At 35.7% G+C, this 15,326-nt stretch overlaps 2 protein-coding genes and 1 long non-coding RNA gene across 8 annotated transcripts in view; 1 reads left to right on the forward strand and 2 right to left on the reverse strand.

Moving 5' to 3' along the window:
- LOC135139747 (tigger transposable element-derived protein 4-like) overlaps positions 1-15,326 on the forward strand; it is a 191,023-nt gene that overhangs the window by 104,053 nt on the left and 71,644 nt on the right. The gene's annotated exons all lie outside the window — the stretch shown is intronic.
- The window catches only part of Spg (sponge), a 49,042-nt gene continuing 35,094 nt past the window's right edge, over positions 1,379-15,326 (reverse strand). For 2 of the 5 annotated variants that reach the window (XM_064069996.1, XM_064069991.1), the window contains 4 exons: positions 3,192-3,343; positions 3,007-3,142; positions 2,458-2,839; positions 1,379-2,331 (listed from right to left, as the gene is read on the reverse strand). In XM_064069996.1, coding sequence (XP_063926066.1) covers positions 1,901-2,331; positions 2,458-2,839; positions 3,007-3,142; positions 3,192-3,343 — 1,101 coding nt within the window. In that variant the 3' untranslated portion in view covers positions 1,379-1,900. Of the gene's footprint in view, positions 2,332-2,457; positions 2,840-2,903; positions 3,143-3,191; positions 3,344-8,900; positions 9,836-15,326 lie in introns of those variants that run through there. The other 3 variants (XM_064070003.1, XR_010282189.1, XM_064070004.1) reach the window with 3 other exon arrangements.
- Positions 4,962-7,103, reverse strand: LOC135139707 (uncharacterized). Of its 2 annotated transcripts, none has more exons than XR_010282190.1 (2): positions 6,954-7,103; positions 4,962-6,896 (listed from the first exon to the last, which is right to left on the reverse strand). It is a non-coding gene; the product is annotated as an uncharacterized LOC135139707 (long non-coding RNA). The 2 variants fall into 2 exon arrangements; XR_010282191.1 differs by having other exon boundaries at positions 4,962-6,911.

The raw sequence follows: 15,326 nt of genomic DNA on the forward strand, positions 1-15,326 counted from the left end.
AGCTCCACCCTTCAGCTCACGATGAATAAAAAATTCATCACAATTGAGAAGGGGTGGGTGGGCGGGGCTCATATTTTGTCCATTTTTTCTTAATGTATGAAGACTTTTTTCCCAACGAGAAACTGAAAACGTGTTAACCATCTTGTTGTTGAAAGAAAACTATATAAGAAAAAAAAAACAAAGTTTAAACCCCACCCACCCACCCCGATCTCAATTGTGATGAATTTTTCATTCATTGGTAGATCGAGGAGCCGAGCGTAATTGCAAGATACATATTTCTCTACAAAAATTTGCCATTTTCAACATGTTTTAAATTTCTTGTTGTGAAAAGAAGACTACACATATGATAAAAAAAGTCAAACAAATCTGTCAAATTAAACAAACCATAACGTTAATCAGGTGATTAAAAGTACGGTACAAACGGGTATTACAAATCGAAAAAACGAAACATTGTAAATTCGAAATACTGAAAATTAAAAAATCGGAAAATCGGATAATTGAGAAATTCAAAAAATGCAAAATTGAAAAATTTGAAAATTGGAAAATCGAGGAACTGAAAAATGAATTGTCTGATAAAAATGGATACAGACACCAGACAGACAGACGGAAACGGGATTTGAAATAATAAACAATGTGTTTGGAATCACCAAAAATTATATTTGGTAACCATAAATTAAATCGGCAAAATTGTAAAATCATCTCATTGCTTTAGGAGGGTACAAATGTAAAAAAATTGATTTACGATAGCCTAAAACGTTTCAAAAATTTCAGACTAGTTTCAAAGTTAAATCGCAAGATATTGTAATTTTGATTTTTTTCTCTAAAAATCTAGATATCTAGGGTAAAAATTCAACGAGGGTTCATAAACCACATGTGCAGGAGTATCTACACGTAAAATTTAATAACTGGTTCAGTAGTTTCGGAGATTATCTGTCTAATAAAAATTCGGACAGACGGCAGACAGGCAGACAGACGGAATCGGGTGACTTTAAAATTCATCAGTAGGTAGTTTCGGCGATTATTTATTAAAAAAATTTCGCAACAAATGTCTTATAACAGACAACATGGTGTCCATAAAGATCAAAAAAAGGTTAGAAATTAGTTTTAATAATGTTTACGTTACGTTTGGAACGGTGGTTATTTTAATGGAAAAGGTATAGATACAGCGCGTCCTAATTAAAAATTTACCCTACTTCAACCACCAATCAATATTTTATAGTTTTTTGTCTCCGCCTGCTTATTAATAATTGCAACAGAACCGTAACGACTATAATTTATGACCTTAGATTGCGCGGCGCGGGTATAGCAAGTCTGATGTATAAATATTTATTGAATAAAAAATCAATCAGGACCCCAATCGTCGGACAATAAACCACAATACAGTTTCAGCGTTTTATTTTCCTGATACAATATTCTAAGCTAGATGATAGTCATGAATGGGAAAATACGGTACTTTAGTAATATAAAATATAATTATAAATATCATTTTTATGACTAGTCCGATGGTTAAAATATGACAAATACAACCAATCAATGAACGAATAATACGTACAGTAGAATAGATAAAAAAATTAGCACCATTATATACAAAACTTCGATGTAAATGTGAATACATGAGAGAATTAAGGTCCGACTGTTCCTGATTTGGTCCATGAACCTGCTTGAATTGATATAACGGCCTGCTTTGGCACAAGAGGAAATGACACGATGACATCACTAGAACTAATATAATACATCTAGCACATACTTAAGAAAATACTCGAAGATTCTGCCTATTTCTGGAATGGATAAAATAAATAGAAGAAGGTTCTCTAATACTGGAACTCTCACAAACTGCCCTGACCAAAGTGAACTAACTCTAACGTTTAGGTACAAATCACAACATTGAAAAAACCCGTCCTTAAGGACTCTTCTCTTCCTTCTCGCTCTCGGGAGTGGCGCCGTCTACTTCGCGCTTTCGCTCCAAACTGCTCGTCAGCTCCAGACTAGAGTTCAAACTGGAACTGCACGCCAAACTAGACTTCGGCGGAATGGGAGGCGGATTCTCCAGCTTCGGGCTGTCCTCATACGGACTACTACTAATATTCATCTCTTGCTGGTGACTCTTGAGGTCGAAATCTTCGTAGCAGGTGTTATTCAAGTTGTTCAAATTCGAATTCTCGCTCATGCTAATACCCGAATCGCGCAGACTGTCGGGAGTCAGCTCGTAGCCGCACTCGACGGTCACGAAACCGTCCGGACCCACCAGGGACGAAGTCGACTTCTTCTGGCCGCGCTTGGGGATGTTCGGGGGCGCTTCGTTCGAAAAACCGACCAGACGCTTATCAGGAGCTACAAAAACGAAAAATTACACATCGTGTTTCCTACACGTTTCAGTAGCTACGCTGTCACGAAGATTTATTCTCTATCATGCAGTCATACGACATCGACGTCCTTCCAACTACGAGGATAACTTACTGTGTGACCTTGGGGGCAGCGGGGGCGCTTCTTCCACCCCCGAATCCGACCAAGAGTTCCTCAATGGCGACGTGCCGTCAGTGGGCGTCATCGAGGCGTGCCGCAGCAGCCTCGGTGACGGCGGCTTCGTCAATGACCTCTCCCGGCTATGAGTAGGCTTAGGCGGTAGCGGAATGTCGTACGAATCCGAATTTCGGCTCTTCATCAGCGGTAAACTCGAAGAATTGTAATCCAGACCTCGGGTTGGTGTTTGCACTTCGGTAAAACTAGTATTAAATCCCTGAGATCTTGGCCTTAGTTCGCGTTGAGGTATTGGTGGCGCTGTCGTATTTGTCATCGGCAGTGTTAGGTTTTCTCTGTTCGGGAAAGTGCGTTCGTTTTCCTGTCGGATGAAAGTAGCGTCATTCGGTTGTTTACGAGGTGGGGGGGGGTGCCTAAGTACTTACAGCATGCATGAATGGTTAGAATGAAAATTTGGTTTTATTAGTATTTGGGGGTGAGGTAAGGGGGTGCTATGATTGACAAAGGTAACTTTTTTCTAGTAGGTACCATAGGTTTTGTGTAAATGTCGTCGTTTTCGAGGGTGCGCTGTTCTGAGAGGTAATCGTAGGTTCCGCTGGAGGTGCGGGTGCCGTTTTCGACCGCCATTAGTCGTTTGTCGACGGGAAGAGGCGGAAGCGGAGTACTACAACGAGAAAATTAGCGTGGAACGTTTGAGAGGGAGAAGAATTTACTTGACGATACTCTCCGGGATTTGTCGTTTGATTTTGCTCAGTGCCCCCAAACTCTCTCGCAGTTGCGCAAACCTCTCCAGAAGTCTTTGATGAAGGGGAACAACGCCGGCGGGAGCCAGTCTCCCATGCAAATCTAAACCTTCTTCAATTACCTATCACAAAAAAAGTAACGTGCAATTTTACGTTTCTCAAAAATACCACAAAAAAAAACGATTAATGCTGTTGAGTTTGACAGTTACGGTCAAACAAATGTCAAACGTCTACAATGCCAATATCATTATTTTAAACGACGATTTTAAAAATAAATTTCATGGTCCACTAGATGCTTGTAGAAACTTAAAACATGTTTAAAATGGTAACTTTGTATATAGTCCAGTCATTTTAGGATACAAAAAGGGATCAATCTCGGAATGAGAGATAATAAGCTGAATTTTTGTATATACCTTAATTTTGGTGTTTTAAAAGTTGTGTCAAAAGTCTCATAAAATCTCGTGTCTGCGTCGTAAGTTATTCAAGGTCAAAGATGAAGAAAAACAGTTTTTTGCGATTATCTCGGTTTCTATTGCTCCAGTGATGTTAACATTTATTATCATAATTGTAGAGCACAAAATTTGGGACAAATTTTATTTGAAACATTTTTTCATGCGCTTAATCGTTTTTGAAATAGAGGGCAGTGAGCGCGCAGCGCTCATCCATACGTACTGTAATGCAATCAACCATGGATATCTATGAATACTACCTTGAATTTTGAAAAATTTGTATTATTTATCAATTAATACATTGTATTTAAACATTTTACAGATTTTCAACATATTCATTGTATATCTCAATTTATTTATATCTTTAAAATGTGTAAAATTCTGTCATGATTATAACTGGAAGGTCTGGAAACAACGATTCAGGGCACCGCAGATGATGACGATGAAACAGAAATTCCCGAACGTCCAGAAGATGACGGTGAAGAAGAAGAAAATTAATACTTTTGTTCTTTAAATTATTAAAGATTTCTAGATTTTCACTGCAATTCAATTTCAATCGTAAGAAATGTACAGGTACTGAACAAAGATAAAAATTAAAATACATTAACTCGTTTTACTTCCTTAAATTTTTACTTTGAAAAAATTAATATAACTTTTAGATATATAATAATATAACAAGTACAGGGTCATTATAAAATATTGTAGTCAACTCACCTATGAAAAACAAATGAAATTTTTCTCGTGCCGCTAACCACCAAAATGATTTGAACTGTTTTGAAATGTCACGAACGTCCAAACAAATCTGTCAGATGTGTCAAAAATTGAAATGCCCGGTTCGCGGTTTAATTTCATTTTAAATAGACACGAAAAGACGCCAGGCCAGAGCATTAAGGGTTGCAGTGTTATCGAGCATTTGTGAACGCCACTGCAATACATTTCAGTTTCAAAAATTGTAAATTGTCAGAAAAACGTTTAAGGGCTTTGTCATGAATTACACCTTGGAAAGTCGATTGGAGTTGAACAGAATAAATCATCTGGTCTGTTTTGCAAAGAAGCAATAATTTTTCAAATAATGAAATCCAAAAAGTGATGTTAAGTTTGTCGAAACCAATGAACACGGTAATTATTTAAAAAATTACATTTTTATAGGTACCCTGAAGCATGATACAAGTAAATATGGTATGGACATACGCAGGTTTGCTGACGTCACCTGGCTGTATTCAGGCGGGAAATTGAAATATTTACCGAGCCCAACTAAAGTCACCAACGGAGGACTACAAAAAAAAAAACATTTTCATCATGAAATAGAATTGTTTTAATGACAGAAATAAATTATTTAACATATTGTGAAAAGTTCTTTTACTTTATACCGTTCTTAAAACAAAAATATAACGTCATATCTACATTGTGACAGTTGAGGTAGCAGGTATATGCAAGAATTAAGTTTGTCGTTTTTGTGTTATTGTATCTCCTGTTTATTACAAATCTTGGAACATGGCTTACTGTTCAGTCATGGGTTGTAACACCAGCCAAAAGAAATCCAAAGGAATTCACTTTTATAGATTTCCGAAGGATCCTGTTCTATCAGAGCAGTGGTCAGCATTTTGTAGGATTCCTCCTGTTAATACAAAAAATGGTAACAGCATAAGTATTTTACATTTAACAGTGGAATATTCACACAGATTTGTTTTCTTTGTAGCTCGAATATGTTCTCTTCATTTTGAAGATAAATTTAATTATAAATCTATGCAGCAGATAATATTGGGCTATAGCCCAAAGAACAGGAGAAGGTTAGTGTCCACGGCAATTCCCACAATTAAAATTCCCTTATCTCCAAATAAAAGTGGATTTTGTGGAAGTTCGGATCAAGTGGAAGTGTCTGTCGAACACAATTTTACGCCAAATAAAAACGGCTCAACGGAAAAAATAGTGCGAAAAGTTGATATCAACGCGCGCAAAAAGTGTCATGTTAATTTGTTTGGTGTAACAGACGTAGCAAAAGAAACGGAACATGGTATTCAGCCGCTAAATGACTTTGAGGATACAACTAAACAAAGAAATTATGAAAACGAGTGGGAAAAGAAATTTAATGCATTACAGAAAAAGTATGATGACATACAGCGTGAAAATGAAAAAATTGAAGAGGAAAATAGACGACTCGTAAAGAAATTAAATGAAAAAAATGATTTAGTGACGATTGGTACAGCTTCAAAAAAACTGTTTACCCCTGGTCAGATACGGCGCCTAATTAAACAGAAACGTGTCTGTTGGTCGTCCGATGACATAGCATCAGCAATTTCTTTAAGAAGTGTGAGTCCAAAAGCTTATCGATATTTGAGGCAAACCTGCAAGTTTCCATTCCCTGATCTGAGAACTCTCAGACGATGGGCCCATACTTTTGATATAAGTCCAGGTTTGCTAAAAAACGTGGCTCTTCTCATGGAGAAACAAGCCAAAAACTTAACAGTTTTAGAAAGACTCACTGTCTTATCATTCGATGAAATGTTTGTGAATAAACAAATTTGTTTTCTAAAAACAAAGGAACAAGTTTTTGGGCCGCACAAGGCAGTCCAAGTAATAATGGCCCGGGGTTTGTGTTCCAATTGGAAGCAACCTATATTTTATAATTTTGATACTCCTGTTACCAAAGAATTATTACATAATTCATTAAAACAGTTGTACCACAGTGGGTACACAGTGACTGCCATAGTAAGCGATATGGGTACGACCAACATGAGACTATGGAAATGTTTGAATATCAATACCAGCAACACAAGTTTTAGCCATCCTAGTGATGAAACAAAGCTCATTTATGTTTTTGCAGATGTTCCACATCTTTTAAAACTGATAAGGAACCATTTTTTAGATCATGGATTTATTTTCGAAAATTCAACCTTGACAAAGAGCGCGGTTGAACAATTTTTAGCTCTGGGTGAAACATCTGATTTAAAAATGGGTCATAAAATTACCCAACACCTAATAGATGTTAAGCGTTCTCAACGCCAAAAAGTGAAATGGGCGGCTAAATTATTTTCTCGCACCACAGCAAATGTCATTAAGTACTGTGGGGAGAATAATTTAATTAATGATCCGAATTTTAATTTACTTGCCAACTTTGTCGAGTTAGTTAATGACTGGTTTGATCTATTTAATACCAATTCTAAATATTCGCGCACTGGCGTTGTCGGCTATGGTTTAGATCTCCAGAAGCAGCAACAACTTTTATCTAAAATGACTGAAACTATAACAAAGCTAAGAGTCAAAGGCCATAAATGTTTGTTACCATTTCAAAAAGGGATTATTGTTAGCAATAGCTCTCTAGAAAAGTTGTTTTTGCACCTCAAAGAACAATACAATCTGGAATATATTTTGACCCATCGCTTGAATCAAGATGTATTGGAAAATTTCTTTTCTCACATGAGAGCAATGGGTGCTGCCAATGACCAACCAAATCCAGTAGATTTTATGCATCGCTTAAGATGGTATATTCTGGGAAGACATTCACCAAGAGCCTTAAGCAACAACAAAAATTGCGAGGAAGATAACGCCTGCAACTTAGTTCAACCATTAGGTGGAAATGAAGTTTGTTTGACAGTACCCCTTTTCACATCATTAATCGGTACTTCAAACGAATGGTCAGGCAATCAAGATTTTGACGATTTTGCACATTTGCAGTTCACTGATAATGACTCTGATATTCATGTCTCTTTACCATCCACCATTGTTAGCGATGAAGGTCTCCGGTATCTCGCTGGATATGTTGCCCATCGTTTTCGTACAAAATATTCTCATCTTGGTGTCTCATCACAGAATGTTGTAGCTTCTACATCTACTTCTGATTGGATTCAATTTATATCCAAAGGGCAATTAATACAGCCATCGCCAGAATTTTTACAAATTGCAAAAGCGATGGAAACTTTATTTCTGGCCTATCATGGGCCTGAAATAAAAAAAGAGCCAAAAATTATTCAAAATATTGTTAATTTAGTTAAAATGAACATAGACTGTATGAGTGTTCCTGATGAAGTGCTTACTTGTTTAGTCCGAACAAGAACTTATATCAGAATAAGAGAAATGAACAAGGTACATTATCAAGACAGCTTAAAACACAAGGGTTTAAGAAAAATGAAAAAAATCCCTGATTTAAATATTTAATATAATCTTCGGCTTCCAACATCACATTTTCTTTCTTAATAGTTGTGTATTAAATTATTGGTTTGTACTTACCAAATGTACGAGATTCTTTGTACAATTATTATTACTGTTCACAATCAGTGTAAAAACAATTTGCAATGTTTCACAATTTTTATTCTGCAGAGTATCTTCGGCTGAAATATACATATTTACTTATTATTTGCTATCATCCCCGCTATTTTTTTAACAACGCTAGGTCGCTAGCAAACCACCAATTTGTTTTTACGCATCAGTTTGGTAACAATAAACAATAACCCTCATAACCACAAAAACTCATAACTGCCTCATAACCCTTAAAATTGATATTTGACATCAGATGTCAACACAGAAGTGGAAGGTCATTCACTCCACATGACGTCAGATAACGTTGCGCAGAAGAAGACGAGTTTTGGTTCATGGGATGTCCATACCATATTTACTTGTATCATGCCCTGAAGGTAAAAATTGTGAAAAATCACGTAATGGACAATGGCAGAGCAAGTCTTATCACAGTTAACGAACACTATGAGTACCTAATGAGTTTTTGCAGTAAATAATTTTGCCAAAGTTGTGATCCCGCGAAAGTTCTGTTTGTAAATTGTAAGGAATCGTCAAAATATTGGTGCAGACATGGTTTGTGACCGGTGCTTTTCTCTTGAAAAAACACAACTGAAATCCTTGATCTTCATCCCTACAATAGGTGAAAATTGCTATGTCCAAACATTACCTTCAGCTTTGCAGTTTCTAGATATCTGAAACATGCCAGATCTGCATAACAGGAATGTCAAAGAGGTTCTACCCAAAACACGCCCACATGGCCATCCTAATATCAAGATTTTTCAAAATTTCTATAAGAAAAAAGATGAAAAAACCAATAAAATTTCAGGAGCATAGTGTTAAGAGTTCTGTAGCTTATTATGAGATCTCTTGAAACAACAGAATGTTTAATAAAGATTTTTAACTTTCCTAATAGTAAAATTACAATTATTACTAAACAGTAAGTTGAAGTAAGTTTTAAATTAAGAGAATGCAACTAACACCGAAAGAAAAATGAAAGTTACTGAAAATAAAAAACTTTATTGCAGTACCTACATACAATTTCTACATCTAATTTTGTTTATTGATCACATTCATTTACTTGAAAAAGTATCAGGCCTATGAATCGTCGTCTGCTAACCACACACCAACCTTCATTGCGTGTGATGGTGTTTCTTCAAAAGCGTGAGTATTTTCTATACACCAAATTCTGAAGTTCTGTCAGTTGACATAATAGCCTAACAGATGAAACCAGGCTTCATCAGAAAAGAACGACAAATCGAGAATCCCGTTATCGTCCATATCAGCTTGAAACCAACTACACTACCCAACGCGGCAAGGAAAATCAGCTGGTTGCAGCTCCTGAACCAACAAAATCTTGTATGGATGCATATGTAACTTCTCTTTTACGATTTTCTGACATGGGCTGTATGGTACTCCGGACAGTAAAGATTTTTGACAAAGCTTTATTCGGACTTTGTTCCATTCTCATCCTTAAATCTTCAACAACGTCTTCACTAACTTGAGGTCTCCCCGTCGGTTTTCACTTTCTTTCTTCATCAATGACAACAGAACATTTCACTAGATACTCGTTTTTAGACGCCTCCACAGAGTACACTCCATCCCCATCCTCATTTAACACCCCATTACGGTAATAGGCATGATGATTGCGCCAAAGGACTAAAAAAATCATTTGTAACACTGACCATAGTTATTCCTCTCTGTTCATTACCTGAGATTATTCCACAATGATCTGTAGTTTTGATAAAAACTGTTTTTTGAGACACTTATTAAAGTTCTAACAAAGGGGAAGACAGCAAAAATGAAAACAAGACAAGGCAATTAACGCACAAAGTGAGGGAAAACGTACCAGTACAAACGAAAAAATTATTGACATCTGACAGAATTTGATGAAGCGTTGAAACAGTGCAGCCGCTAATGTCAACTAATGTGGCGCTAAAAATAAAAATTCCAATATTAGTGTAATCCTTTCCACAAAACTGAAAAAGGCGGCACAAAATGTCACCAAAATCATGGCCTTCTTCGACTACAATATTTTATAATGACCCTGTATAATATATTATCTAACATATAAAAACTTACACATTTGAAAGACAAAGTACTTAATTATTTTTCTACTTAAAATCTACTTTCAATAAATTAAGAAATACATACAATAAGTATTTCATTTAAAGAGTTTTTAATTCCACAAAGTAGGTAAGTATCATTATCATTAAATCAATGTATTGAAAATATGTAAAATGTTATTAAATGCAATGTATTAACTGATAAATAATACAAATTATTCAAAATTAAAGGTAGTATTCATAGATATTCACGGTTGATTGCATTACAGTACGTATGGATGAGCGCTGCGCGCTCACTGCCCTCTATCTCAAAACCGATTGAGCGCATGAAAAAATGTTTCAAATAAAATGTGTGCCAAATTTTGTGCTCTACAATTACGATAATAGATGTTAACATCATTGGAGCAATAGAAACCGAGATAATCGCAAAAAACTGTTTTTCTTCACCTTTGACCTTGAATAACTTACGACGCAGACACGAGATTTTATGAGACTTTTGAGACAACTTTTAGAACGCTAAAATGAAGGTATATACAAAAATTCAGCTTATTATCTCTCATTCCGAGGTTGATCGCTAATTTGACTGGACTAATAGGGAAATATCGATTTTGCAATTACACTCCGCCCCTCGGTCTAACAACGAATGAAAAATTCGTCACGATCATAGAGATCTCAGACTGGAGAGACGTTAGAGAGAGAGGGTACGGTGACCATTTGAGAGGTCTGAATCGGTAGGCAAAACAGAGCAACTTCCAGTTAAAATTTACTTTTAATTACTCACTTCCTGGTGTGTGTGGCATTTCTGTGCAGTTCTAAAGCGCTTGTTTTCTTACAATCGCAATAATAACAATCATATTCACGATGGTTATATCTTGTTGCGCATTTGGATGCGAGGAGCGGCATCACAAAGGCTGTAATATTTCATTTCATCGGTGAGATATCTGCTGAATAATTTTTTCATACAATCTTTATTTCATTTAATTTCAGTTTTCCGACAAATCTGTTGCTAAGAAAGCGATGGATTGTTGCACTTTAACGAGATAAATTTGTTCGGACGTCTGCGTCAAGAGTGTGTAGCAAACATTTTAAAAATGAGAATTTTCGGCAGTTAACAAATTCTGTTAATCCCACACAACAACTGAGAATTTTAAAAAAGGACGCAGTACCATTCATTTTCAATTTTTCAAAACATAAAAAAAATGAAACAAGGCCTAGAAAACTGACTAATAATGAGACCTTTTCGGCACTGCTAAATTTAAAAAAATAGAGGTGGACTACAAAGCCATCAGTTGATGTCGTCAAAGTTTGTAAGATAGCTGAAACCACTTTCAGAACTATGAAATATAATATTTCAGCGAATGTTATTAATATTTTTACAATTAAAGAATTAAAACCATTAGATTACTAAATTTCAGAAATATGTTTAATGTCTTAAATGACCACATTTTGGATCAAGATCCACTTAACAATCATGTAGTCCAGTTGGTTTATGTAATTTTACGTACTTTTTTTATTATTAGACTGAATTATGAAAACAGCAGAAATAATCAAGTTCCTAATAAAATCAGACAGGTATACACAAAATTAATTTTGTTCAATAAATTGTGTATTTATATTCATTTTGTATTGTATGTATATACAGTTTCCTACAAAATAAAGAAAAACGACAACAAAGCTGAATTTTAAAATCATTTTTACATGATCTCCTATTTAACTCAACGGCACCGAAGCTCGTTCTTGCCTACCGATACGTGTTGGCCTTGTCTAACAACACTCCCTGTAGATATGTTTATTTCTCTCTCTAGTTGTCACCGCATGCGAGCGGTATTATGCGCCTCAACATTCCATCCATTAGTTATTAGATCATTGGTCACGATTGAGATCGAGACGGATGGGTGGGGCTTCTCTTCTGGTTTTCTCTGTTAATTTTTTAATTAGTACATTTAATTTTCTTTGTATAGCATGATTACTTATGAACATATTTCACATGATAATTTCTTGTAGAAAAATAAGGATTTTACAATGAAGCTCCGCCCCTCGGCTCACGACGAATAAAAAAATCATCAGAATTGAGATAGGGCGGGTGGGCGGGGCTTATATTTTTCCTTTTTTTTTTTCTTAATATACATATCCATCTTTTCACAACAAGAAATTTAAAACATGGATAAAATGGTACATTTTTGCAAGGAAATATGGATTCTGCAATTATGAAAAAAAGTCTACACATATTAAAACAAAAAGGCAAAATGTAAGCCCGTCCACCCGCCCTATGTCAATTGTGATGATCTTTTTTTTTCGCCGAGAACCAAAGGGACGGAGCTTAACTGCAAAATAGTTATTTCTTTACAAGAAATTAAAAATATGTTTTTGAGTATTGTCTTGTTCAAAGACTACTACGTATACTAAGAAAAAAAAGGCAAAATATAAACCCCGCCCACCCACCCCATCTCAATTGTGATGATCTTTTAATTCTTACAAACTTAAAACACTTTTACAATGGTAAATTTTTGTAAGGAAATATGGATTTTGCAATGAGGCTCCGCCCCTAGGTCTGCCAAGCAATGAAAACTTCATTACTATTGAGATCAGCGCACGTATGGGTGGGTCTTAATCTTGGTTTTATTTTTTTCTTAATATATTTACACAGTATTCTTTGAATAACACGTTACTCAAAACATGTAATTTCTTATACAGAAATAATAAGTATTTTGCAACTAATAAATTCCTGTCCTTTCGTTTTCTCGTTTTCTCGTAGAAAAATAAGGATTTTATAATTAAGGTCCGCCCCTCGGCTCACGCTTCACCTCCTTGGTTCGCGGCGAATAAAAAAAATCATTACAATTGAGACCGGGCGGGTGGGCGGGGCTCTAATTTTTTCTTTTTTTTTCTTAATATACATAGCCATCTTTTCACAACAAGAAATTTAAAACATGGATAAAATGATACATTTTTCCAAGGAAATATGGATTCGGCAATTATGGGGCGGAGCCTAATTGCGAAATCGATATTTCCTTATACAATCTATGTTAAACATGTTTTAAGTTTCATGTTGTGAAAAGAAGTCTACACATATTAAAACAAAGAAGCAAAATGTAAGCCCGCCCACCCGCCCGGTCTCAATTGTAATGATTTTTTTTATTCGCCGCGAACCAAGGGGGTGAAGCTTAACTGCAAATATTTAGTTATTTACAAAAAATTAAAAACATGCTTTTGAATAGGTATCGTGTTGTTCAAAGAATACAAAGTATATTAAGAAAAAAAGGGCTAAATATAAACCACGCCCACCCACCCCATCTCAATTGTGATGATTTTTTTTATTCTTAGAAACTTAAACACGTTTAAATTGGTAATTTTTTGTAAGGAAATAGGGATTTTGCAGTTAAGTTCGGCCCCCTTGGCTTACGACGAATAAAAAAATCATCACAATCGAGATAGGGCGGGTGGGCGGGGCTACATTTTGCCTTTTCATTTCTTAATATACATAGCCATCTTTTCACAACAAGGAACTTAAATGTAGCCCCGCCCACCTGCCCTATCTCAATTGTGGTGATTTTTTGTATTCGCTGCGAACCAAGGGGGTGACGCTTAACTGCAAATACTTATTTCTTTACAAGAAATTAAAAACATGTTTTTGAGTACCGTGTTGTCCAAAAAATACACTATACATTAAGAAAAAAAGCCTAAATATAAACCCCGCCCGCCCAAACCATCTCTATTTTGATGATTTTTTTTATTCTTATTTTTATTCTTAGAAAGTTAAAACACGTTTAAATTGGTGATTTTTTGTAACGAAATAAAGATTTTGCAGTTAATCTCCGCCACCTTGACGAATAAAAAAAATCATCACAATCGAGATAGGGCGGGTGGGCGGGGTTTATTTTCTTTTTTTTCTAAATATACATAACCATCTTTTCACAACAAGAAACTTAAAACATGGTTAAAATGGTATATTTTTGCAAGGAAAATATATATTTTGCAATTATGGGGCGGAGCCTAATTTTTATTTCCTTATACAAATTTTCCATGTTAAACATGTTTTAAGTTTCATGTTGTGAAAAGAAGTCTACAATATTAAAACAAAGACGCAAAATATAAGCCCCGCCCACCCGCCCTATCTCAATTGTGATGATTTTTTTGTATTCGCCGCGAACCAAGGGGGTGAAGCTTAACTGCAAATACTTATTTTTTACCAAGAAATTAAAATAGTATATTATTAGCCAAGGTTGCAAAACCAAGCATTCTAGACCGAGCGCAAATTAAAATCCGAGACGCGCAGCGTCGAGGGCTCTAAAGCGCGAGGTCTAGAAGTGGCTTTACAACCGTGGTTAATATACTATTTTTTTCACTAGTAGAAACCACAAGACAATAAATTGAAAAAATAAACGTTCAATTTTTTGACGCAACATGATTTTGTTTTGATTTCTAATCAAACTTGTCGCTGAATTAATCATTTTATCTTCTACCGTCTACCAACTACCATACGTATACTCAAGTAATGTTAGTAGCACACATTTATTCATTTTTTAAGAAATAATCACATCAAATATTCCGTACATAACCTCAATCTTCTTTTTGAACCCGTGGTCGCAAAAGGTGAATTTGCTACCTCTAAATGAGTCGACATTTGCATGCTTCATGGCTGCTAGTGAAAAAACATGTTTTTGAGTATCGTGTTGTCCAAAGCATACTATGTACATTTAAGAAAAAAAGGCCAAATATAAACCCCGCCCGCCCACCCCATCTTTATTGTGATGATTTTTATTCTTAGAACCTTAAAACATGTTTAAATTGGTATAGTGAACCAAGAGTTATAAGGTTATATGGCCATCATAAAAGTAGTTGACCGCAAATAAATACCCCCTTTGTGTGGTTCGCACTAAGCTTACCGGTTGGCAATAAATCATCTTCTAAACATTTCTTGCTCATATTTAACAGGGCCGGCTTTCAAAGCGAGTGGTTATTTCGGAACCCTCAGCGGCTGCAGGTAGTAAAGAAATAGTGGAGTGATGGATTTTCATATTTAGTGAAAGCCGCCCCTGAACGAAACCACAAGAGCCGGTCGAGCTGCAGTGGAGACGTTATTTACGACCCTAAAACCTTTTCTATTGTAAACAACTTAACTTCGACACAATGGGATGATTTTATGATGGCCATATAACCTTATAGCTCTTGGTTCACTATAATTTTTTGTAAGGAAATAAGGATTTTTCCAGTTAAGCTCCGCCCCCTTGGTTTACGACGAATAAAAAAATCATCACAATCGAGATAGGGCGGGTGGGCGGGGCTACATTTTGCCTTTTTTTTTAAATATACATAGCCATCTTTTCACAACAACAGACCTAGAACAAAATCCATATTTC

The sequence above is a fragment of the Zophobas morio genome, unplaced genomic scaffold (assembly GCF_036711695.1).
Source record: "Zophobas morio isolate AGI-343-1 ecotype UQ-CSIRO unplaced genomic scaffold, CSIRO_AGI_Zmor_V1 ptg000004l, whole genome shotgun sequence".
Taxonomy (NCBI): Eukaryota; Metazoa; Arthropoda; class Insecta; order Coleoptera; family Tenebrionidae; genus Zophobas; species Zophobas morio.